The following is a 22,937-nucleotide window of genomic DNA, read 5'->3' on the forward strand; positions in this document are numbered from 1 at the left end:
CTGGGCAACACAGTGAGAGCCCGTGTCTACCAAAAATACAAAAAAAAAAAAAAATAGCTGGGCCTGGTGGTGTGTACCTGTGGTCCCAGCTACTTGGGAGGCTGAGGTGGGAGGATTGCTTGAGCCCACAGTGCGGAGGCTGCAGTGAGCTGAGATCATGCCACTGCACTCCAGCGTGGATGACAGAGCAAGATCCTGTCTCAAAAAAAAGTGTATAGATAGCTAGCTATACATGTACATATATATTCTTTCTTTACCAGCTCATTTCCTGTTTCATTCTATAACTCTTCTTTCAGTTTACCTTACAGTGTCATTAACAGTTTACAGGCATCTGTGCAATAGGATAAGTCCGTTGGGGGCTTTCCATTTCCTCCAGCCTTTTGACCTAATTCTCTGACAATAACCTAGTTTCTATGTAATTTTCAGAAAAACATCACAGCAGTAGGAAAGTCCACATTATCTACCCAGGTCTGTATAGAGAACACAGAACTGAAAACAGGCTCTCAACAATTTAGAAAGGAGGACGGACAATCCACTTAAAAATCAGATTTATATTTAACTAATATTTTATTGAGTAAATACTAAGTGCCCACTATGGGCTCACTCTTTTCACATCCATCACCTGATTTACTCCTTCTTACAACTCCGTGAGGCGAGATTTGTTAATCACATATTTCAGGTAAAGAAACTGAGACGGAGACTCCCCAAAAGATTAAGTGACTTATCAAGTAAATGATGGAGCCAAGATGTGAACCTCAGTATTGGGAGCGCAAGGTTCTCTCCTTTATTTACTTCATCTGGAGATAGCTCTTTTCACTACACCAGGTGGTGGTGTTGACGGGGGAAGCGTTAGCAAAGAAATTCCAAGTTCCCAAAGCTCAAAAGATAATCTAACTTAACAACCCATGTTACAGGTGAGAGCACTGATGCTTAGAGAAGTAAAGTGATTTGCTATAATGGACACAATTGGGAGACAGAGTGGTAGAGCTGGTATTCAACCCTCAGAACTCCTGGCCAATGCTCTTTCCATGCTACCACAGAGCGTGATCGAGTCATGTGATTTTTGCACACTCATGCTTCATAAGAAAGGGCTAGTGGCTTCTGGAGGCCAGGGATTCTTTTTATTTAGTTTTATTTAGTTGTCTAAGAGCTTTTAATGTATTAATCATTTGGCTGAAATCAGGAAAGGTGTTTTTTTTTTTTCTAAAAACATTCGTATCAATAAATATGTCTTAGGGCAGGCACAGTAGCTCGTACCCTGTGATCCCAGCACTTTGGGAGGCTGAGGTGGGGGAACTGCTTGAGCCCAGGAGTTCAAGACCAGCCTGGGCAATACAGTGATACCCTATTTCTACAAAAAATAAAAACATAAGCCTGGCGTGGTGGTGCTATCCCGCAATCCTAGCGACTTGGAAGGCTATGGCTGGAGGATTGCTTGAGCTTGGGAGGTCGAAGCTGCAGTGAGCCATGATCACACACACTCCAGCCTGGGCCACAGAGTGAGACCCTGTCTCAACAAATAAATAAATAAATAAACAAATAAAGTTTTACCCCACACAACTTTGCAAGGGCAACCGAGAAGAACTGCGATGAGAATGAGAACTTGGTACCTTTGGTTCATAGGAAGTCAGCAACAAGTGTTTTAATTTACCAGTTTCCTTTATAAAGCTTTACAAAGTCCTGGCTGCTACATACCGCTTCTTCCGCATCCGCCAGCTGACATCCTAAAAATGAAGTCAAATGAGGGAAGGATGGCCGCTTCCTTGAGTCAAAAGCCCAGCAGGATTGCATTATAATGTATCTGTAAAAGCAGTAGAACAAGGAACAAGATGAAGAAGTCTGAATGAAGCCAAATGGATCATTTTCCATATAATGAAGCACCATTGATTCCTCTGGAGCTACTTATTTACAGCATGTTTGTTTCGTGGCAAGTCCTCTACCAGAGTCTGAATTCATATCCGAAAGGAGAAATCAGATGATGGGCAGAAATGCATTTTTAAAAATGTGATGTAGTGGGTAGAATCGAATTACCTTCGTGGAGCCCTCAAGCAAAGGAATGAAAACCTGGAAGCAGGTGCCTCTGAGGACAGGAAAGGTTCAGCTTTGTTCAGAAACTCCCAAAACAAAAAGGAAGCGTTTTCTTTTCTTTTTAAAATGGAATCAGACAGCTGGGTGTGGTGGCCCACACCTGTAATCCCAGCACTTTGGGAGGCTGAGCCAGGAGGATTGCTTGAAGCCAGGAGTTGAGACCAGCCTGGTAAGCAAGACCTCACTTCTATTTTTTTAAAAAAGAATCTTATAAACTTTGCATTAAGGAGTTTGACTTTTGGTCATGCCTTTGGAAGTAGACAGACTGTAAATTTCTGATTTCAACCAAATTACTGTCTGACTTGAACTTACATTTCTTCTGTAGCATAAAATGGCTGATCCATTTTAAATCCATTTCGAATCAGTTTGTAGAAGTTAGCATCAACCGGAATGCCAGGGTAAGGATTCACACCTGAGGAAAACACGAGACAATTGCAGCCATTCATCCATTTCATCATTTGTTTATTGATTCATTCAATTAACAAACATGTATTGAGAGCTGCCATGTGCCAGACACTGTTGCAGGCACACAGGCTGCAGCTGGGAAAAAGAAGTCACGGTTCATGCTCTCAAACAGGTTATAGACCAGTGAGGAAGACAGGCTGAAGGACACCAGCAAATAAACATAAAGTTATGGGCTGCAATACAAGACCCATCAGTGTTGAGGGAAGGGGCGGGGGGCACCGAGAGAGCAGAGCATGCAAAGCCCAGAGTCAAGGGAGGCCAGCAGCTGCCCAACATACCAAGTGAGAAGATTTCCCACAGTAATATTCCGTATGACCAGACATCACTCTTAATGGTGTAGATCCCTTCAAATAGGCTTTCAGGGGCCATCCATTTTACAGGCAGACGGGCCTGTGGAAAACCCAGAGGAAATAAGATGGTGAATTTCCCACATACAGACATGACTTCTTTTCTCTTGTATTAAGATGAAATGCATCATCTTCCTAAGACCACTCTTAACGCCTTATTGCAAAAATCACATTCCTCACGTGAAAGGTTTTCACTTTCAAATTAACATTCTGATAATACTAGCCTAAAACACAAGGCATATTTCTTTACAACTCCTCTTGAACAAAGGCTTGTGCTTGGAATGGGTAAGTTTAACTTTCCATCTTTCCAGTGGAAAGATGTACTTTCCATTAAGGAATAGCCAGTTACTTGCCTAGGGGTAAGTGGGTACTGGTGAATTAGTGAGATCTTCTGTTAAAGCATTGCTGGGAAGACCTTTAGTGGAAATGTCATCCACAAGAATGTCGGGAGGGGAGCCCACGTCATCACTTCCAGAAACGATACCAGTCTGGCTTCTGTGGCTTTAATAATTTCCAGTAGCATGAAAGGGGGTTTTGACTTAGTATAGTATCAGATTAGAATCAAGACACAAGATGGGTAGGTTACTGGGGCAGAGCTTTGTACGGATTTTCTTTCTATTTATTTATTTATTTATTTATTTTGAGACGGAGTTTTGCTCTTGTTGCCCAGGCTGCAGTGCAATGACGCAATCTCAGCTCACTGCAACCTCAGACTCCCTGGTTCAAGCAATTCTCCTGCCTCAGCCTCCCGAGTAGCTGGCATTACAGGCACGCACCACCATGCCCAGCTAATTTTTGTATTTTTAGTAGAGACGGGGTTTCACCATGTTGGCCAGGCTGGTCTCGAACTCCTGACCTCGTGATCCACCCACCTCAGCCTCCCAAAGTGCTGGGATTACAGGTGTGAGCAACTGTGCCTGGCTGTACTGATTTTCTTTTACATGGGTTGAGGAGTCCTTCACAGCACACGTTTAATCAGCACATGCTTAATCTGCCAAGTAAACCCTCTTTTAAATGTATGCAAACTGATGAGCTATTGATTCAAGCCGGCAGGTCTGGTTAATTTGATTAATTAAAGAAATTAATTGTGGTTCCAAATGGAATTCACTTTCCCACATAAGAGACAACCACCTGGTGGGGTAGAAACTGAATGACTACATATGAGCAGTCTATGATGACTAGGAGTAGACTGTAAATCAACTAAGACGATTATTTGATTCTGGTGGGAATACAGTTTAATTTGACTTTTCGCATTTACTGGATGTTCACCCTGGACAAGGTGCTTTCATGTTGGTTTTATTGGTTTTTTCCCACATCAACACTATGAGGTAAGTGCAAAACCCTCATGGGAGACACTACAACACAGGGGTGAGCACAGATTCGGGGCTCAGACTATTCATGTTCAAGTCCACGTGGTGTGTAACCATGGGCAAGTGACTTTTCTGTGCCTCAGTTTCCAAGTGGGTACTCTGAGGAATAAATGAATTAATATGCATAAAGCACCTAGATGCTTAACATATAGTAGGTACTATATCAACATTTAATATTATTATTATTATTATTTCACAAGTAGGGAATTCTTTTTTGAGACAGGGTCTCATTCTGTTGCCCAGGCTGGAGTGCAGTGGCATGATCATAGGTCACAGAAGCCTCGACCTCCTGGGCTCAAGTGATCTTCCCACTTCAGCCTCTCCAAGTAGCTGAGACTACAGGCGGGTGCCACCACACCCAGCTAGTTTTTTATTTTTTATAGAGACAGTTGAGTGTCTCACCATGTTGCATAGGCTGGTCTTGAACTCCCGGTCTCAAGCAATCCTCCCACCTTGGCCTCTCAAAGTGCCTGGGATTAAAGGTGTGAGCCACCAGCACCAAGCCAGGTGTTGTAATTCTTTAAAAACACACATTTTCAACTACACAATTTTGTCATCTATTACTTCTAATAGTTCTTTTTGTAAACACATCTGTCCTTAGTTTTTTATTACCAAGTCAATTCGTTCTTTTTTTTTTTTTTTTTTTTTTTGAGATGGAGTTTCGCTCTTGTTGCCCAGGCTGGAGTGCAGTGGCGCGATCTTGGGTCACTGCAACCTCCACCTCCCGGGTTCAAGTGATTCTCCTGCCTCTGTCTCCCAAACAGCTAGGATTACAGGCACACGCCACCATGCCCAGCTAATGTTTTGTATTTTTAGTAGAGACAGAGTTTCGCCATATTGGTCAGGTTGGTATCGAACTCCTGACCTCGTGATCCGCCCACCTCAGCCTCCCAAAGTACTGGAATTACAAGCGTGAACCAACGCACCCTGGCAATTCACTCATGTTTTAGGTCTTCCTGTGTTAACAGTAAAAGGATGACAAATATTCATTAATTCATATTTAAGTATTTAGCTTTAACATTTTGAATGTATTTATGTGTTATCTATGTTTTGAAGGGCTTTATTGTGACGATTAGCTTTTCACATAATTGAAAACATAACTCAATAGTCACTTTATAGCTAGGATAACTGAAGTAAGTGCAAGCATTGAGATTTGGGGTTTTTTAAAGTGAGGATTGCACTCAAAGGCCCCTAACGGATCTACTCTGACTAGCTAGCCCGAGGACAGATGTGATGCTATTTTGCTCAGCTTTTATTATAGATGGAAGATTCCCTGAAGCTGCAGAAAAACCTTTTAAGCATAAGCAAGCAGACTGCTGTGAGGGTTTTTTGATGTTACCATTAATCAAAAATGCACCACAGTGAGTGCAGATGTTTACCATGATAACGACAAAACACAAAATAGCAGCATAAAAATAAGTAGGAAATAGCAGCCTCACATTGCCCCTGACAACATAGTTGGAATCACTCATGATATCTCGAGCCAATCCAAAGTCACATATCTTCACCACTTTCCCGTGGGTGACAAGCACGTTCCTGGCGGCCAGGTCTCTGTGAACACACTGTCAAGAATGACACCGGAGTGTTATTTACTGTGATGTATATTATCCTGGAGTGCAATCTTTCTTCTAGGCTCAAGTTCAGTAGGAGGTACCAATGATAGAAGGCCTCTCATCTTTACTGGGCCGTGCCGTGAACGGTCATGATGATGTGTAACAAACAAAGGGAACATAGGAGACCTAATTCTGCAGCTATGGTGGCTGCAGTTATTTGTGCAGCTTCTGAAGCATCCCTGGAGGCCAAAGAAGAGCGAATCTTTTGCAGCTTCTGAGCAAAAGTGAGAGGCTCCCCAACAGGGGCCCTCCTCTGAGCCTCCAGAGGGAGTCTCAGAGGCTGTCCTCCAGTACTGTTATTGTGGGTGTGAGAAATAGCATCTTTTTTCTTTCTTTTTCTTTTTTTTTTTTCTTTTTGTTTTGAAATGGAATTTCACTCTTGTTGCCCAGGCAGGAGTGCAATGGCGTGATCTCGGCTCACTGCAACTTCTGCATCCTGGGATCAAGCGATTCTCCTGCCTCCGCCTCCCAAGTAGCTGGGATTACAGGCATGTGCCACCACGCCTGGCTAATTTTGTGTTTGCAATAGAGACAGGGTTTTGCCATGTTGGTCAGGTTGGTCTCGAACTCCTGACCTCAGGTGAGCCACCTACCTTGACCTCCCAAAGTGCTGGGATTGCAGGCGTGAGCCACCGCGCCTGGCTAGCATCTCTTTTCTGACTGGAAAATAGCTTTAGGAATAAATGGAGTAATATCGAAGGAAATAATCGGAAAAACAAAAAGCTAAAAATGAGTTTGGAGAGGTTTACTGAAGTGGAATTAGGAGTCCCTGAGCTGAGAGATGTCGTGACGTTAATCAAAGGGGTCTCACAAGAAAATGAACTTTACTAAGGAAGATCTGAAGGGGAACAGGGACTAGCAGCAAAGGTCCAATGTACACTCTTTCATCTTTAAAAAAGAAGAAGCAGCACCATGAACGCCAGCAGCCCTGTGCCACAGCCCCTCTAGAGCTCCCTCTTCCATACCCAGTTTTTTCAGTGCCGTCTACTTGCACTTTGCCCACTTCACCCCCAGGTCTGCAACCTGCCTGCTCCTCCTGCCTGTCTGCCCAAGCTGCTCTGGCCAAAGCCCGCACTGACTGACATGGCACCCACCCAGTGTCGATCTGACGGGACCTCCCTGTGGTGTCTGCTGCTGGTGGCCAGCCCCTCCCGCTTCTGGTCCTTCCTCTGGGAACCTTGTGCATGGTTCACTCCTGCTTTCTCCCCACTGCTCTGCCAGCTCCTGTCTCCCTCAGGGGCTTTGTGCATGAGCCTACTCTCACTCCTGAGGGCTGCATCCTCACATCCCACACCCTCACCCAAGCCATTTCATCCAAATCTAGGGATGCAACTACCATTGCCAACATCCCTATTTCCAACCCAAACACTTCTCTTGAGCTTCAGACAGGAGTGTCCAAGTGTCTGCTAGACCAAGCTCTACTTGGTTGCCCAAGGCACCTCACATTCAGTATGTCCAACTCATTACCTTTATCCAAAAAAACCTCCTCCTGATTCGATGCTCCCTATCCTATTCCACATTCCCTGCTGGTTTTCCTTTTCCTTCAAAAACCTCCATCAGTCCAAGCATGAAGCATGCGCTCCTTCAGAAAGCCTCTTCCACTGCATCTCCCCCTCCCCTAGCCAGGTCTGCTGTGCAGATCCCTCCCCTGGGTTCCCAGAACTTACTTCAATCGCAACACTTACCATGCTACAGTGTTGTTTTCTTTAAACTTTTTAAATTTTTTTAAAACATTTTTTTGAGACAGTCTCACTCTGTTACCCAGGCTGGAGTGCAGTGGTGCAATCTCTGCTCACTGCAACCTCTGCCTCCCAGTTCCAGCAATTCTCATGCCTCAGCCTCCTAAGTAGCTGGTATTACAGGCGTTCACTACCATGCCCAGCTATTTTTTTATTCTTAGCAGAGATGGGGTTTCGCCATGTTGGCCAGGCTGGTCTTGAACTCTTGGCCTCAAGCAATCCACCATCTCGACCTCTCAAAGTGCTGGGACTACAGGCCTCAGCCACCGTCCCCGGCCTCTGTGTCATCTTTGACTTGCATGTCTGCTTATCTCTGTCTCCCCTGTCATTCATAAGATCTTCAAGCCCAGGAGTCATATCATAACTGATTCTGTATTTCCAGCATCTAGGACAGTGCTTGGCACGTAGCTGGGGCTCAACAAATGTTTGATGAAGTCAAGGGCCTATAGAGTAAACTGAGGGGTACCCGAGGAGTATCAGGGCGGGGGTGAGAAACAAGCAGGGGACAGTGACACGCATGATTCAAAGGGGAGGCCTGATGTGAAGATAAAAGGATAGAGGGCCTAAGAAACTGGATGTTCTTCAAAAATTCATAGTATTACAAGCCTGGGGTTGAAGGGGAAGCAGTGCCCTTGACCACCAGTTGGGAGTGGTTTGAGTATTTACTTAACTATGGGCAGCAAACCAGGCCAGACAATCTAAGTAGGTGCTCTCCCACATCTGTAAAGATGTTTGTGGGCCAGGTACAGAGGCTCACGCCTGTAATCCCAGCACTTTGGGAGGCTGAGGCGGGCAAATCACTTGAGGTCAGGAGTTCGTGTCCAGTCTGGCCAACATAGTGAAACCTTGTCCCCACAAAAATAGAAAAAAATGAGCCAAGTGTGGTGGTGCGCACCTGTAACCCCAGCTACTAGGGACGCCAAAGCAGGAGGATCGCTTGAACCCGGGAGGCAGAGGTTGCTGTGAGCTGAGATTGCACCACTGCCCTCCAGGCCGGGCAACAGAGCAAGACATTGTCTCAAAAAAAAAAAAAAAAGCTTGTGAAAGCAGGATTGTAGATGTGTAAGTGAAATAGAGAAAGACTGAGGTGGGCAAGATGCGTGAGAAAGAAGAATCCAAGCAGCAGGTGGGGAAAATGAAGAGAAGAATGGGCCTTGCAGTTGAGAGGTGGGGAAATACTATTGTGACAGTAATTTTTAAAAACTTGTATTATTATTGCTTTTAAGCTTATTTCATTATTATTTTGAATAGACAGGCTGGAGAGCAGTGGTATAGTCATAGCTCATTGCAGCCTGGAAATCCCTGGGCTTCCCTCTGAAAGCACTGGGATTACAGACATACACCACTGGGCCCAGCCTATTTTTTATTTATTTATTTATTTATTTATTTATTTTATTATTTTTTTTTTTTTTGAGATGGAGTCTCACTCTGTTGCCCAGGCTGGAGTGTAGTGGCGCCACCTCGGCTCACTGCAAGCTCCACCTCCCGGGTTCACACCGTTCTCCCGCCTCAGTCTCCCAAGTAGCTGGGACTACAGGCGCCTGCCACTATATCCGGCTAATTTTTTTTGTATTTTTAGTAGAGATGGGGTTTCACTGTGTTAGCCAGGATGGTCTCGATCTCCTGACCTCGTGATCTGCCCGCCTGGGCCTCCCAAAGTGCTGGGATTACAGGTGTGAGCCACCGCGCCCAGCCACCTATTTTTTTGTTTTTTACAGAAAGAGTCTTGCTCTGTCACCCAGGATGGAGTGCAGTGGTGCGATCCTAGCTCACTGCAGTTTCCAACTCCTAGGCTCAAGCTATCCTCCCACCTTGGCCTCCGACGTAGCTGGAGCTACAGACACGCACCATGAACGTCTGACTGAGACAGTAAATTTTTAAAGGAAAAAGGCTGGGTGCAGTGGCTCATGCCTTTAATCCCAGCACTTTGGGAGACTGAGGCAGGTGGATTGCTTGAGCTCAGGAGTTCAAGACCAGCCTGGGCAACATGGTGAAATCCCATCTCTACTAAAATACAGAAAATTAGCCAGGCATGGTGGTGCGCGCCCAGAGTCCCAGCTACATGGGAGGCTGAGGCATGAGAATTGCTTGAACCCAGGAGGCAGAGGTTGTAGTGAGCTGAGATCGCACCACTGCACTCGAACCTGGGCAACAGAGCAAGACTCTGTCTCCAGAAAAGGAAAAGAAAAAAACAAAATACAACTGAAAGTAGTCTTTCCAAATTCAGAGAGAAAAGAGGAGAGAAGAGGCAAGGGGAAGGAAGTGGAGGAGAAGAGGAGGAGGAGATTAGAAGACTTCAAGAAAAATGAAGGGGAAGAATTTTGGGAAATAAAGAGAAGGTAATGAAAGGCAAGCAAACGAGGAAGGAAGGTAGCCAGACAGCGGGCTGTGATCTGCTTATAGGCAGGAGACGTTTGAAATCACAGAGAACAGTGGGCGGAAAGGCAGTTCAAAAAGAAAGTAAAATTGGGGTAGAAACCATGGTTCACGGCAGGCTCCAGGGCCTTACCAACACAGCCTGAATGGATCTGGGGTTAGCAACAGAGGAGGCAGTGAGCCTACAGAGCTGCTGCCAGCCCACAGCACGTAGGGTGCAAATTAGACAAAGACACGCAGGGTGGCTGGCTGGGTTTCAGCCTCCACTCATCCCCTGAGTGAATGCCCACATGCAGGGCACAACCTGAACAGCTGTTCAGAAAGGGATTGACAATGCCATACTTTGTTTTGAGGAAGGATTTCTGAGGACTTCCTATCTCCGCCTTCAGCCTGGGAAGTTTCAGGGGACTTTGTGCAGGCTGGGAGGGCTGTGCTAGCCGTGACCTCACAGGGGATCCCAAGCCTTTATGCTACCACAATTAGCCAAGAGCCAAGGTAACATTCTAGGTGACTCCAACAGCGAACGGGGGAGAAAAGGTAGACTTTAAGGGATACAAGTTAAAACAAACAAGAAAAAATATATAAGCACATCTTTTCGAATTTTTTTTTTGGTTTGTTTTTTCTTTAAAAGGAGCGTACCGACTTAAATTCCAGAAATTCCATTCCTTTGGCAACTTGATATGCAAAGCAAAGAAGATCTTCAAATGTAAGCACATTCAAGTCCTCCTCTTCTTCCAGCCTTTTTTGGTTTTCATATTCAATTTCATCTGTAAAATAGAGCCAGTCTTCACTTTTGCCAAAACCCTAAGAAGTTGTCTTATTAAATCTCTATGGGGAGGTTATTCCAGCCAGAGTTAGGTGAGGTGCTAAGACATACACATGAAGCTATGGCATTATCTTTGCAGCAGCATTAGAGCTGACCTGTTTACTCTGCTTACCAAGGGTCACTGGAAACTTGTTTTGGTTAGAGATAAACTTTGGAATTGCTTTGATGACCGATGACCTCCGGATTGATTAGTCAGGAGTTTTAGATACTTCCCTTTTGTACTAGGTAGGGCTGTCACAGTGGGAAAGGAATTAATATTAATTAAGCGTTGATTCCTTTTTTTTTTTTTTTTGAGACGGGTCTCACTCTGTCGCCCAGGAGTGCCATGGCACTATCTCGACTCGCTGCAACTGGATTCTCCTGCCTCAGCCTCCCGAGTAGCTGGGACTATAGGCTCATGCTAATTTTTTGTATTTTTAGTACAAAAGGGTTTCACCGTGTTAGCCAGAATCTCCTGACCTTGTGATCTACTCGCCTTGGCCTCCCAAAGTGCTGGGATCACAGGCATAAGCCACCGCGCCTGGCCCATCTATCCCATTTTATAAACTGTATTGTACATTTCATATTCTTCCATTTACTCCTTTTTTTTTTTTTTGAGTCAAAGTCTCGCTCTGTTGCCCACGCTGGAATACAGTGGTGCAATCTCGGCTCACTGCAACCTTCACCTCCTGGGTTCAAGTGATCCTCCTGCCTCAGCCTCCCAAGTAGCTGGGATTGTAGGCGTGCACCACCATACCCAGCTAATTTTTGTATTTTTAGTAGAGACAGAGTTTTGCCATGTTGGCCAGACTGGTCTTGAACTCCTGACCTCAGGTGACTTGCCTGGCTCGGCCTCCCAAAGTGCTAGGATTACAGGCATGAGCCACCACGCCCAGCCCCTCATTTACTCCTTCTAACAGTCCTGTGAGGAAGGTAGTGTTAGGCCTATTTTGTAAATAGGAAAATTGTGATTCTGGTGGTCACATAACTTGTCCAAAGTCATCCAGTCAGAAAGCGAAGTAAGCAGAAGTTAATCCAAATTCTATGTAACTTCGGAACTCATTATCTCTTCCACTTCTCAGGTAATAAGATGGCTCTAATCAGTATATGACTTTAAATGAATAATCTGACCAAATAAAATAGTCCTCAGTGTTTATTAGTTGAATGTTGACGTAAAATCTACATTATACAAACTATCATCTGACAATTAACAAATTTTAAAATGCTTTTGTGTTTACACACTTTTAGAAGAAATAGCTAACATAAAACTTTGGCATTCATTTCCATTTTAAAGTGCTACTACTTAGAATAAAATATTACCTTCAGAGTGAAATGAATTCCCATGAAGCCCTGAGATTGGATCCGAGTCCGGGTGTATCTGAACGTCTCTTGAACCAGGCATGCTGTTAAAAAAATTTGTTTTTTCATTATTTACATTCTTCTTCTCAGCAGACATTTTATTTTAAAAATATAATTCATCAAATAAATGGATTCCAGTTATAAACTGACTTTTAAATTAAAAGCACACCATGCATTTGTCCATTTTTTGTGTACATTAAAAACATCTGTGTAACTGGGCTTGCCAGTCTAAGATAAAAGTAATCCCTGTTTTCTGCAGAGAATCTTACAGTTCAAAAAGGACCTCACTCAATCCTTGCCACAACCTACAAGATGGGTGGCATTTTATAAAAGAGAAATTAGGCACGTGAGATAAATATGATTCGAGTGGAACCAGGACTCACATCGATCTCATTCTTTGGTGTCTGAACTCAGCCCACTTTCCCTCACATAATACAGATCTTCCTGAGAGTCCTGTAAGCGTTTCACCATCCTTCTTTTTTCCAGTTTGCCTTTGCAAAGCTCATTTCTTTTTACTGTGAAATTAATAAATAGCAATAATACAAATCTCTTTTAAGTATATAAAAGTTCTTCCCTGAGGAACTCTGTAGGAATTATGAATAGATCATGATTCAATGTATTCCAATAGATGAGTTTAACTCAATTGACAATTTACATATCTTTAGGAAATGGCTTCATGCTTTCAGACCACAAATACTCCAAAAGGAATAATTTCAGTGTATTTAATATTCCCGTGAACAGAATGAATCAAAGAGGCTAAGTACTGACCAGTGGATGCTGGTCACACACATCTGACTCGGTAGGATAAGCCCCACTGTTCCAGAATGTGAGTGGCTTTACAGAGTTCTCATTTCCAGACAATGAGCTGAGAAACGAGTGTAAAGGGGAGGACTGGTGTGACAGGCCTGCATGGGTTAAGGGCAGCTGCACACGAATGTGCATGGGAATCTCCGTGGAGCCTGGTGGCTTTAAGACACTGGGTGTCTGTGTCAGACCTTGAAGGCCAGAGGCCTGCACTAAAACTTACATTCTAAGAAAACAAAGGTGGGACTCTCAAATGTATCCCTAAAAAGCCCCTGGTAAAGAAAGAAGTCTCCGACAAACAAATACCCTTCAGAATAAGGGAGAGCTTCCACACAGGTAGGGAAATAAGAATGCACCAAGGCTCGGCCAGGCACGGTGGCTCACGCCTGTAATTCCAGCACTTTGCGGGGCCTAGGTGGGCGGATCACCTTAGGTCAGGAGTTCGACACCAGCCTAACTAACATGGTGAAACCCTGTCTCCACTAAAAATACGAAATTAGCTGGGCATGGTGGTGTGTGCCTGTAATCTCAGCTACTTAGGAGGCTGAGGCAAGAGAATCACTTGAACCCGGGAGGCAGAGGTTGCAGTGAGCCGAGATCACACCATTGCACTCCAGCCTGGGCAACAGAGTGAAACTCTGTCTCAAAAAAAAAAAAAAAAGAATGCTCCAAGGCACAAAGCCATGATGCTCAAGTACTTACCAAGAAAGTTCAAGGATGAGGAGGAGATCCCAGCAAACTCCTACAGCCCTCACTTATGCCCGCTAAAGCAATAAATCCCTGCAGGACCAAGCATCTCTCAGGATCCCCGCAGATGCGGAGGATACACATAGAGCGGAGACAGGGTTACTGCTACTTTACTGTGTCCCCATCACGTGTCAATCAATCCATCCTAACATTTTAGAATCCAATTTCAGTTCAGCTTTCCCCTGCGCAGTAGTCCCAGGACCTGAGCTATTCTCTTTGAATACGTTAAGGACTTTGGAAAAAGTCTTCATTCTTTCTACCAATACCTGTGAGGCAACCAGGTGTCCTGAAAGACTGAATAATGCACCTTTCCCCAAACTAAATAGGCGTCTAGGGTGTGATGCAGGCATGGGTGGAAAGAGGCTAGCTCAGCTATAGTAACTGTACTGAAGGAAAGAGACGGGGCTCATTGTTCCATGTCAACAGGGAAACTATAGCAAAGATTCAGGAAATCTCTAGGTTGCAGGACCCACAGACCACACCATGCCTTTAAAAACTGGTCAACGAAGTGTTTGAACAGCACACTTTGTCTACGTTCTATGATGTGTAATTATGAAACCCTGACCCAGCCTCTTACCTGGAATTTGGATGTGATTGGAAAGTGGGGTAAAAACTGAAATTGTGTTCCTTGAAAATCTCTGTCCAAGTCCTGTGAAATTTTTCTCTTTTACTTCTTAGATAGTTGAGAAGATCACCATAGCAACAATATTCAAAAATCAAGTAAATTGGTCCTGAAATAGTTACAGTTTCAATTATAGGCATACACAAAGCAAACTGTTATTTCAGAAGTCTATGTAACAGACAACATACTCTTACGAGGGCTCAGTTCTCTACTGACTTGGGGACAGTACAACTTTTTCTGAGCCTATCTCTTCTTATACTTTAAATTCAGTTTCAGCTTTTGCTCAAATTCCTTTGGAAAGCATCATCTTCTTGACTTTCTCTGTGGCCTTTGTTTGTACATGTGGCCTCACCAATACCACTGGCCTCCCGGATTCTCCAGTTTGCAACTGAAAGTAATGTTCTAGCTGTGTATTATAAGCGAACACTTGGTAACTATATGCTAATTTGCAGTTTGCTTGAGAAGAGAGAAATATATTCCCAGTCCTCTCTCAGATTCACTTTCTTCTTTTTCCTTTCTTTCAGTACCAGCCCCAGGCCTGCTGCTGCAGAAAGAATGAACCTTGGGCACATCATTTGGGCATTTCTAGGCAGAAGAGAGAGGATCAGAGGGCATGCCCCAGAGAATTCTGGGAAAGTAAAGTCTGATATCCTAGCTGGGCTGTGCCGTATTTGACAGCAGCCCCACTGGGGCAGTGGCCAGGCTCTGTAACCACTCTCACCACGCCTGTGCACCAGCTTCCAAGCTGGGGGAGAAGCACAGACACCACCAAATGTACTTGCAATGTTGCTGTTGTTGTTTTAAGCAGGTGAGAATTATGCAATATATCCTGACAAAGCAGGTGAATGAGGCATTCTTTATTTTGACCCCTCTGATTTACAGAGTGCTCAGTGTCTAATTTCACTTGGGTTTGAGAGTTCACACTGTGACTGAGAAAAGACAAAGAATTAAAAAGAGAAAGAGAACAAACATCCTCTTTGTCATCAGGCTACAGTCTTTTTGATGAGGTGATTTTCATGGAAGTGGGTTACCTGACAGCGTGCACGCCCCCAGCAGGTTCACAATATTCTCGTGGCTTCCCAGTTGGGTCATCATCTTGAGTTCTGACATGAGCGCCTCTCTTTCAGAGCTGTCTGCTTTTTCTGCCAAAGAAAGGAGCATTAAAAACATAAAACTCAAGTGAAATACAAATTTTATGTCATTAAATAAATTAAAAATTTTCTCAGCTCAGAGTCAATCTGCATTATTTATTTAAATTCAAAATTATGAGAAAAGCCGGGCGTGGTGGCTCATGCTTGTAACCCCAGCACTTTGGGAGGCCGAGGTGGGTAGATCACTTGAAGTCAGGAGTTTGAGACTGGCCTGGCCAATATGGTGAAACCTCGTCTCTACCAAAAATACAAAAATTAGCCGGGCGTGGTGGCAGGCACCTGTAATCCCAGCTACTTGGGAGGCTGAGGCAGGAGAATTGCTTGAACGTGGGAGGCAGAGGTTGCAGTTAGCTCAGATCACACCATTGCACTCCAGCCTGGGCAACAAGAGTGAAACTCCATCTCAAAATAAAGAAATAAAGAAGTAAATAAATAAACAAACAATATCCTGTGCTTTAAGACAGAATTTCTCCTTTTTCTTTTTTTTCTTTTTCTTTTTTTTTTTTGACACAGGGTCTCACTCTGTCACCCAGGCTAGAGTGCAGTGGCGCAGCCTCAGCTCACTGTAGCCTCTGCCTCCTGGGCCCAAGTGATCCTCCTACCTCAGTCCTCCAAGTAACTGGTACTACAAGCGCAGACCATCATGCCCTGCTAATTTTTTTTATTTTTTGTAGAGATGGGGTCTCACCATGTTGCCCAGGCTGGTCTCAAACCCCTAGACTCAAGCACTCCTCCCAACTCCACCTCCCAAAGTGCTGGGAATACAGGTATGAGCCACCATGCTCAGCCTAAGGCAGAATTCAGAGTGTAGTATAGGGTTGGGCGCAGTGGCTCACACTTGTAATCCCAACACTTTGGGAGACCGAGGCGGGTGGATCACTTGAGGTCAGGAGTTGAAGACCAACCTGGCCAACATGGTGTCTCTACTAAAAATACAAAAAATTAGCTGGGCATGCTGGCGCACACCTGTAATTCCAGCTTCTCAGGAGGCTGAGGCAAGAGAATCCCTTGAACTGGGGAGGTGGAGGTTGCAGTGAGCCGAGATCGAGCCCCTGCACCACTCCAACCTGGGTGACAGGTGAGACTCTGTCTCAAACAAAACAAAACAAAACAAAGGCTATAGGATAAATATTGAATCTGGTGATGCAGCTTTCAACAGGACTTTCCTCTACCTACCAAAATAAAAATCCTTACAGTTGGCCCTCAAAACTAGCAAACAAAATAATAACACATGCTTTTCCTGCTCAGTATAAGTTAACAGAAGGGAGAAATACGCTTTTTGTTTGTTTGAACTCTTGGATTTGTTGCAGTCAGAGAGAGATGAGATAGCAGTGTCATGAGTGTGGCTGACTCTAACCCGTGGCCCTCAGGTCTAGAACATTAGATTTGCCAGCAAGTCCAATGGGAGGAGGTCAAAGAAAACTAATTCCCACTACCAAGTGCTCAAGAGACCCATTAATTGACATTGAGAAATAAAACTGCCAAGCAGGCTGGAACGTATTGGTTGGCCAATGCATTCTCTCTCTAGGGAGAATTCTAGAGGGCTCAGCAAACTGTGCTCATAACCTGGCTTAGAAGCACAGTGCGAGGAAAGTCACCACGGAATCCAGGGGTCCTGTCATTGTGGCTGATGTGCAGTTGGTCGGGGAGCCCGGGCAGCCACAGGGGCAAGGGCAGGGTCTCTGGACTTCCCTCTCCAGGCTCCAGGCACCACCTCTCTGTGAACGGATTTTTTCTTCCAGATATAGTAACTCTTCTTTACATTCAGTGAAGATTTGGTTCGATTTCCAGATTCCATTATTTTGTGCAGGAGGGCATCCTAACCTGTAGAGCAGCTTCTCCAGTGCTGACATCCTCTATTTTGGCTTGGACAAGCTCTCAGGGGTATCCTTGTTTCCAAGATTTTGGCTTGGGGTGGGATTTCCTGTGGGCACTGGGACCCCGGAATACATCGTGTCTTCAGCTTCACGCTGGACAGGGATCCGGGGCTTTCACTTGTTCATGTCCTATTCCTCATGGCTAAAATAATATCTTATATTTTTTGGCATGCTTTGCTTCTTCTAAACACTTTCATATACTATTACCTCTTTCATTCAGTCATTCAATAAGTATTTATTGAGGGCCTACTGTGTAAGAGCCAATATCCTAGACGCTGGGGAATGAAGGATAAACAAGACACAACTCTTGTCTTCCTGGAGTTTAGAGTCTCCTGGAGAAGGCAGAGAAGTAAATAAGCCATTACAATACAGTGCCATAAATGCAATATGGCAGGCAAGGTGTGGGCCTGTAATCCCAACATCGTGGGAGGCTGAGGCAAGCGGGAGAATTGCTAGTACCCAGGAGTTTGAGACCAGCCTGGGCAAAATAGCGAGAGCTCATCTCTACTTAAAAATAAAATAAAATAAAAATTAGCTGGGCGTGATGGTGCATGCGTGTAGTTCCAGCTACTGGAAAGGCCATGGACAGACCATCACTTCAGCCTAGGACTTCAAGCTTGCATTGAGCTATGATCACTCCACTGCACTCCAGCCTGGGTGACAGACTGAGACCCCATCTCAAAAAAAAACGAAAAGAAAAAATGCAAACTGGCAAAGGAATGCAGGGGTTCTGTAGGGTCAAAAGGGACAGCTACCTTAGCCTTTGAGGGGTGGGGAAAGGAGCATTCAATGTCTAAACTGAGTCCTGAAGAAAAACGGGAGCTGGCCATGGTGGAGGGGGAGGAGAACGGTGCCGAGGGTTGTGAAAGAGTGCGCAGAGGTCGAGAAAGGAGAGGGCACAGCACCACAGACACAGACCCTGCCCTCATGAGGCACAGGGGCTGCTGGACAAATGGGACAGCAACTGGATATTAAACACATGTCGTGACAAAGGTGACGGATTCTATGGGGGAAAGTCTGCAGAAAGCTAACGTCGCACATTGTAAGGGCTTCAATATTGTCTGTGGTGTGAGACAGAGGAAGTGGTGTTTAAGCTGAGATCTGAGGTTGCAGTGGGAGATACCTACATGAAAGGGGAAGGGGAAGCAGAAGGATCCACTTGTGCAAAGGCCCCACAGTGGGCGGGAGGACAGTGCTGGGGGAACTGAAAGAAGGCCAGTGCTCTGGGTGCTGAGAACAAGAGGTGGGGAGGCGGCGGCGGCCCAGCCATGCGGGTGGTGGAGGAAATGCGAAGTAGGAAAGCCATTTGATCTGCTTAGCCTTTCATCACTGTCACTTGGACCTCAGCATGGAGAAACCAAAGGGAGGCAAGAGTGGATACAGGAACTTGCTTTGGAAGCTTTCGTCCAGGAGAGAGCCTTGAACTAGGGTGGTGGTAATAGAGATGGAGGGACAAGGATGGAATCAAGAGACACTAAGCGGAAACCTGATAGGATTGGCTCACAGGGTGTTAGAAAGAGGAAGGTGTCAAGGAAAAGTCACGGGTTCCTAGTGTGCCCAACTATATAGAATGTGGTTATTTATTCACTGGCATTCATTACCAGTCACAGAGAGGACCGCTGGTGCAGGACCAGGGTTAGGGGAGTTCACCTTGGATACACTGTGTTAAAGGGAACTTTGAGACATCCAAACATTTAATACATGAACCTGAAGCTCCGAAGCGAGATACAAGCATGAGGGCCATTGGTGTATGGGAGGACATCACGGGCATAGTGGGGATGGACTGTGTTGAGTGTGTGGAGCAGAAATGCAAGGCGGTCCAGGAGCAAGCCTACAGGGATGCCCCCTAAAAAGCTGGATGGAGCCTGGGCAATGTGGCAAAGCCCCATCTCTACCAAAAATACAATAATTAGCCAGGCATGGTGGCGCAAGCCTGTAGTTCCCCCTACTCAGGAGCCTGAAGTGGGAGGATGGCTTGAGCCTGGGAAGTGGAGGTTGCAGTGAGCTGAGATCACACCACCGAACTCCAGCCTGGGTGACAGAGCGAGGCTGTGTTTCAAAAACAGCCACAGCAACCAAAGCTGGATGGAAGACGATGAGCTCACAAAGGACTGAGAAGGGCAGGGGGGTGGGAGGAAAACCAGAATACGGCGACACAAAACCCAAAGAAAGAAAGTTTCTAGATGGAGAGAAGAGTCAACAGCATCAATTCATGCTGAACAATCAAGTAATGAGGACTGACAAATATCCATTAGGCTTGGTTTGAGGTCACTGTTGACCTTAGCAAGAGAGCCAGCTGGAGGTGCTTTTGCTGAGTCAGCGGTGGTAACGGGGAGGCCAATAATGAGGCTGGACACCAGATCGGAATGGATGGAGCAATGAAGTGAGGATACGAAGGGCCCCAATTTACTGTCCTACCCAGAGTCTGTTTCAACCCACGCCTGTAATTCCAGCACTTTAGGAGGCCAAGACAGCCTCACTTGAGCCAGGAGTTTGCAACCAGCCTGGGCAATATGGTGAGACACCATCTCTACAAAAAAATAAAAACAAAATTAGCCAATTGTATTGGCACACTCCCGTGAGGCTGAGGTGAGAGGATCGCTTGAGCCAAGGAGGTCGAAGTTGCAGTGAGCTATGATCACAGAACTCTAGCCTGGGCAACAGAGCAAGATCCTGTCTCTAAAAATAAAACAAAACAACACCACCACAGACGGAAGAAAGAACTTCTGCCTGTGGCAACTGTATCCCCAAATATCAAAGCCTATAAAAACTAAATAGGCCTGGCACAGTGGCTCACACCTGTAATCCCAGCACTTTGGGAGGCCGAGGCGGGCAGATAGCTTGAGCTCAGATCAGCCTAGGCAACATGGTGAAACCCCGTTTCACCAAAAATACAAAAATCAGCTGCGCGTGGTGGTGCACGCCTGTATCCCCAGCTGCTGAGGAGCCTGAGCCCAGGGGGCGGAGGCTGCAGTGAGCCATGATCACACTGCTGTACTCCAGCCTAGGTGACAGAGTGAGACCCTATCTCAATAAAATAAAATAAAATAAAAATAAACAAAGAGAGAAGTGGAAGAAGAGGTGGAGTTTTGTATTTATGACTTGAATTTTGTACTCATGACTGGCTTGACACTCATCCCAATCCACTCCATTTTTAGCCTCGAAACATGGCAAATAGTAACTTGAAAGGATGGAAAAGAAGAAGGCATGGGTGGGAAACCGTGCCTCCCATTTTTGTGCATCTTTGTTGCTGTTCTTCCACTATACTGTACCTTTCAGCATTTTGACCGCAACCTGGATTGAGACTCCTGTTTTGCTAATTCCATAAGCTGTTGCGTTCATCACTTTTCCAAAAGCCCCTGATCCTAGCACCTTCCCTGCAAAGATAAATGGTGAGTACGTGCATTTGAAAGATTTCCCAATGGAAAAGAAATGCTGTGGAAACATTTGGCCCATTCCACTCTTACCAAACTCTAAATTTTCTCTTGGAAACTCCCATTTGAGATCATAGTCATAGTCTCTGAAATCAACGTAGAAGTACTCATTATCTGAGGAGCCGGTCACCTGTACCATCTGTAGCTGGCTTTCATACCTAAATTGCTTCAGAGATGAAATGATGAGTCAGTTAGGAATAGGCAGTTCTGCAGATGGAGGAAAGAATAATGAATTTTTACCTTTGCTTTTACCTTTTTGTACTTGTGACAAATCAGCATGGTTAAAACGACAATGAAGAGGAGACAAACACCAATTGTTGCATAGAATGAGATGCTGTCTTGGATGAAAGGGAAGGGGCCTGCAACCAAAGAGTGTCACTCAGCGATGATGAAACAGAATTCCTGTGCAACTTTATAAATAGTGGACAACTCGTTATAATCTCTCACATCCTGTTTCAGTAATAATCATTGTCAGTCCTCACAACCATTCTGCATATACTCTACTGCCCACAGACAATCAGGCAATGTCCCTGTAAAGGACACATTTCCTCCCTAGAAATTGCAGATTATTCTGAATCCATTCTTTAAAACCATTTACTAAGGTTACAAGAATTACATCTGGGCCAGGCACGAGGGCTCACGCCTGCAGTCCCAGCACTTTGGGAGGCCAATGTGGGAGGATCACTTGAATCCAAGAATTAGAGACCAACCCAGGCAACATGGTGAAACCCCATCTCTACAAAAAAAAATACAAAAATTAGCTGGGCATGGTGGCAGGTGCCTGTAATCCCAGCTACTTGGGAGGCTAAGGCAGGAGAATCGCTTGAACCCTGGAGGCAGAGGTTACAGTGAGCCAAGATCACGCCATTGTACTCCAGCCTGGGCAACAGAGCAAGACTCCATCTCAAAAACAACAACAACAACAAAAACCATGAATTTAAACCTACAGGATGTACAAATCAGAGAAAAAAGAAGTTCATATCCCTTTTAGGAAGGTCTCACATAAAAGTGGAGAAGTCAGTTTTGTGAGGCTGGTGATCCTAATTATTAGGGTGGGCAGCCAGGTTTCAGAATTGTTTAACTTAGGAGGGCTCTAAAAAGCAAACCAAAAATTATAAAACAGCAGGCTAAGGGCAAATAAGGAAGCTAATCAAAAGGGAAACTGACAGAGACTCCAAGTGACAAAATCTGAGTCTCTAAAGTTCGATCTTTCCATGGAGATTCGCCACACCGGGAGTTTCTGCTTCTGCCCATCACGGTGACAGATGAGTCACGAGGGCACAGGCAGGACTCCGCCCCAACCTGCGAAACAGTCTGTCTGGGGATTCTTGCCTGACTCAAGAAACCTTTTCTCACACACTGACCCTATACTCTCCTGTAAAATTCCCCAAGTAAAAGTCAGCGATGGGGACTAACTTCTCGTGGGGAATTCCTGATGGTGGAGTATTACAATAGCAATTGTTGTACCTGGAGAGTTTAAAAGGATCGTCTCACAAGATGTGCCAAGGGAATTGTATGCACAGCACTTGACCAGGAACCCTTTTATGGCTTCACTCATGTTTAGAGTACTGCTGGACACCCACTGTCCAAACACTTTTCTGTTAGCCTTTCTATTCCAGACTCCTTCTGGGATCTCTTCTGTGCAGCTGAAAAAAACAAAATGGCAAAGAATTTAGACAGGTGAGCTGTCATCAGATGGGAAGTTAGGGTTTCTGCAGCGAGTTCTAAAAGAGATTCATCCAGTATAAGCTATCAGAAACAATCTATGACCATTGAGAATTATGGTTGAGAATATTAGCATTTTAAATATTTCATCATTTCTTCTTAAACTGTGTGCATGAAAGAGTCAATATGTCAGAGTTTTATGTTCTTCCATTATAAGAGACATCAATGTCCTTATTACTTGGGAGACTTGTCTGAACACTTCTTCCAGGTCCAAGATGGTAATGGGTATCCATCCGAGGAACAGGACGCCTGACTCGCTGATGCTTCCGCGAGCACTTGAGGTTTCCCTACAGAAAAGAAAACGTGTGAAATAAGCTCACTGGCTGGGCAGAGTGGTTCGCTCCTATAATACCAACACTTTGTGAAGCCAAGGTGGGAGGATCACTTGGGCCGAGGGGTTCAAGACCAGCCTGGG

At 45.0% G+C, this 22,937-nt stretch overlaps 1 protein-coding gene across 2 annotated transcripts in view; it reads right to left on the bottom strand.

Annotated features, from left to right (window-relative positions):
- FLT3 (fms related tyrosine kinase 3) overlaps positions 1-22,937 on the bottom strand; it is a 97,330-nt gene that overhangs the window by 9,961 nt on the left and 64,432 nt on the right. The window contains exons 11-23 of one of the 2 annotated variants that reach the window (XM_025364410.1): positions 22,701-22,809; positions 22,265-22,443; positions 21,050-21,156; positions 20,831-20,963; positions 20,636-20,740; positions 15,367-15,477; positions 14,291-14,444; positions 12,124-12,206; positions 10,638-10,765; positions 5,710-5,832; positions 2,832-2,943; positions 2,401-2,500; positions 1,696-1,801 (exon numbers count right to left, since the gene is read on the bottom strand). In XM_025364410.1, the coding sequence (XP_025220195.1) occupies positions 1,696-1,801; positions 2,401-2,500; positions 2,832-2,943; positions 5,710-5,832; positions 10,638-10,765; positions 12,124-12,206; positions 14,291-14,444; positions 15,367-15,477; positions 20,636-20,740; positions 20,831-20,963; positions 21,050-21,156; positions 22,265-22,443; positions 22,701-22,809 (1,550 nt within the window). The remainder of the gene's footprint in view (positions 1-1,695; positions 1,802-2,400; positions 2,501-2,831; positions 2,944-5,709; positions 5,833-10,637; positions 10,766-12,123; positions 12,207-14,290; positions 14,445-15,366; positions 15,478-20,635; positions 20,741-20,830; positions 20,964-21,049; positions 21,157-22,264; positions 22,444-22,700; positions 22,810-22,937) is intronic. The other variant, XM_025364411.1, reaches the window with a different exon arrangement.

The sequence above is a fragment of the Theropithecus gelada genome, chromosome 17 (assembly GCF_003255815.1).
Source record: "Theropithecus gelada isolate Dixy chromosome 17, Tgel_1.0, whole genome shotgun sequence".
In the NCBI taxonomy this organism is placed as follows: Eukaryota; Metazoa; Chordata; class Mammalia; order Primates; family Cercopithecidae; genus Theropithecus; species Theropithecus gelada.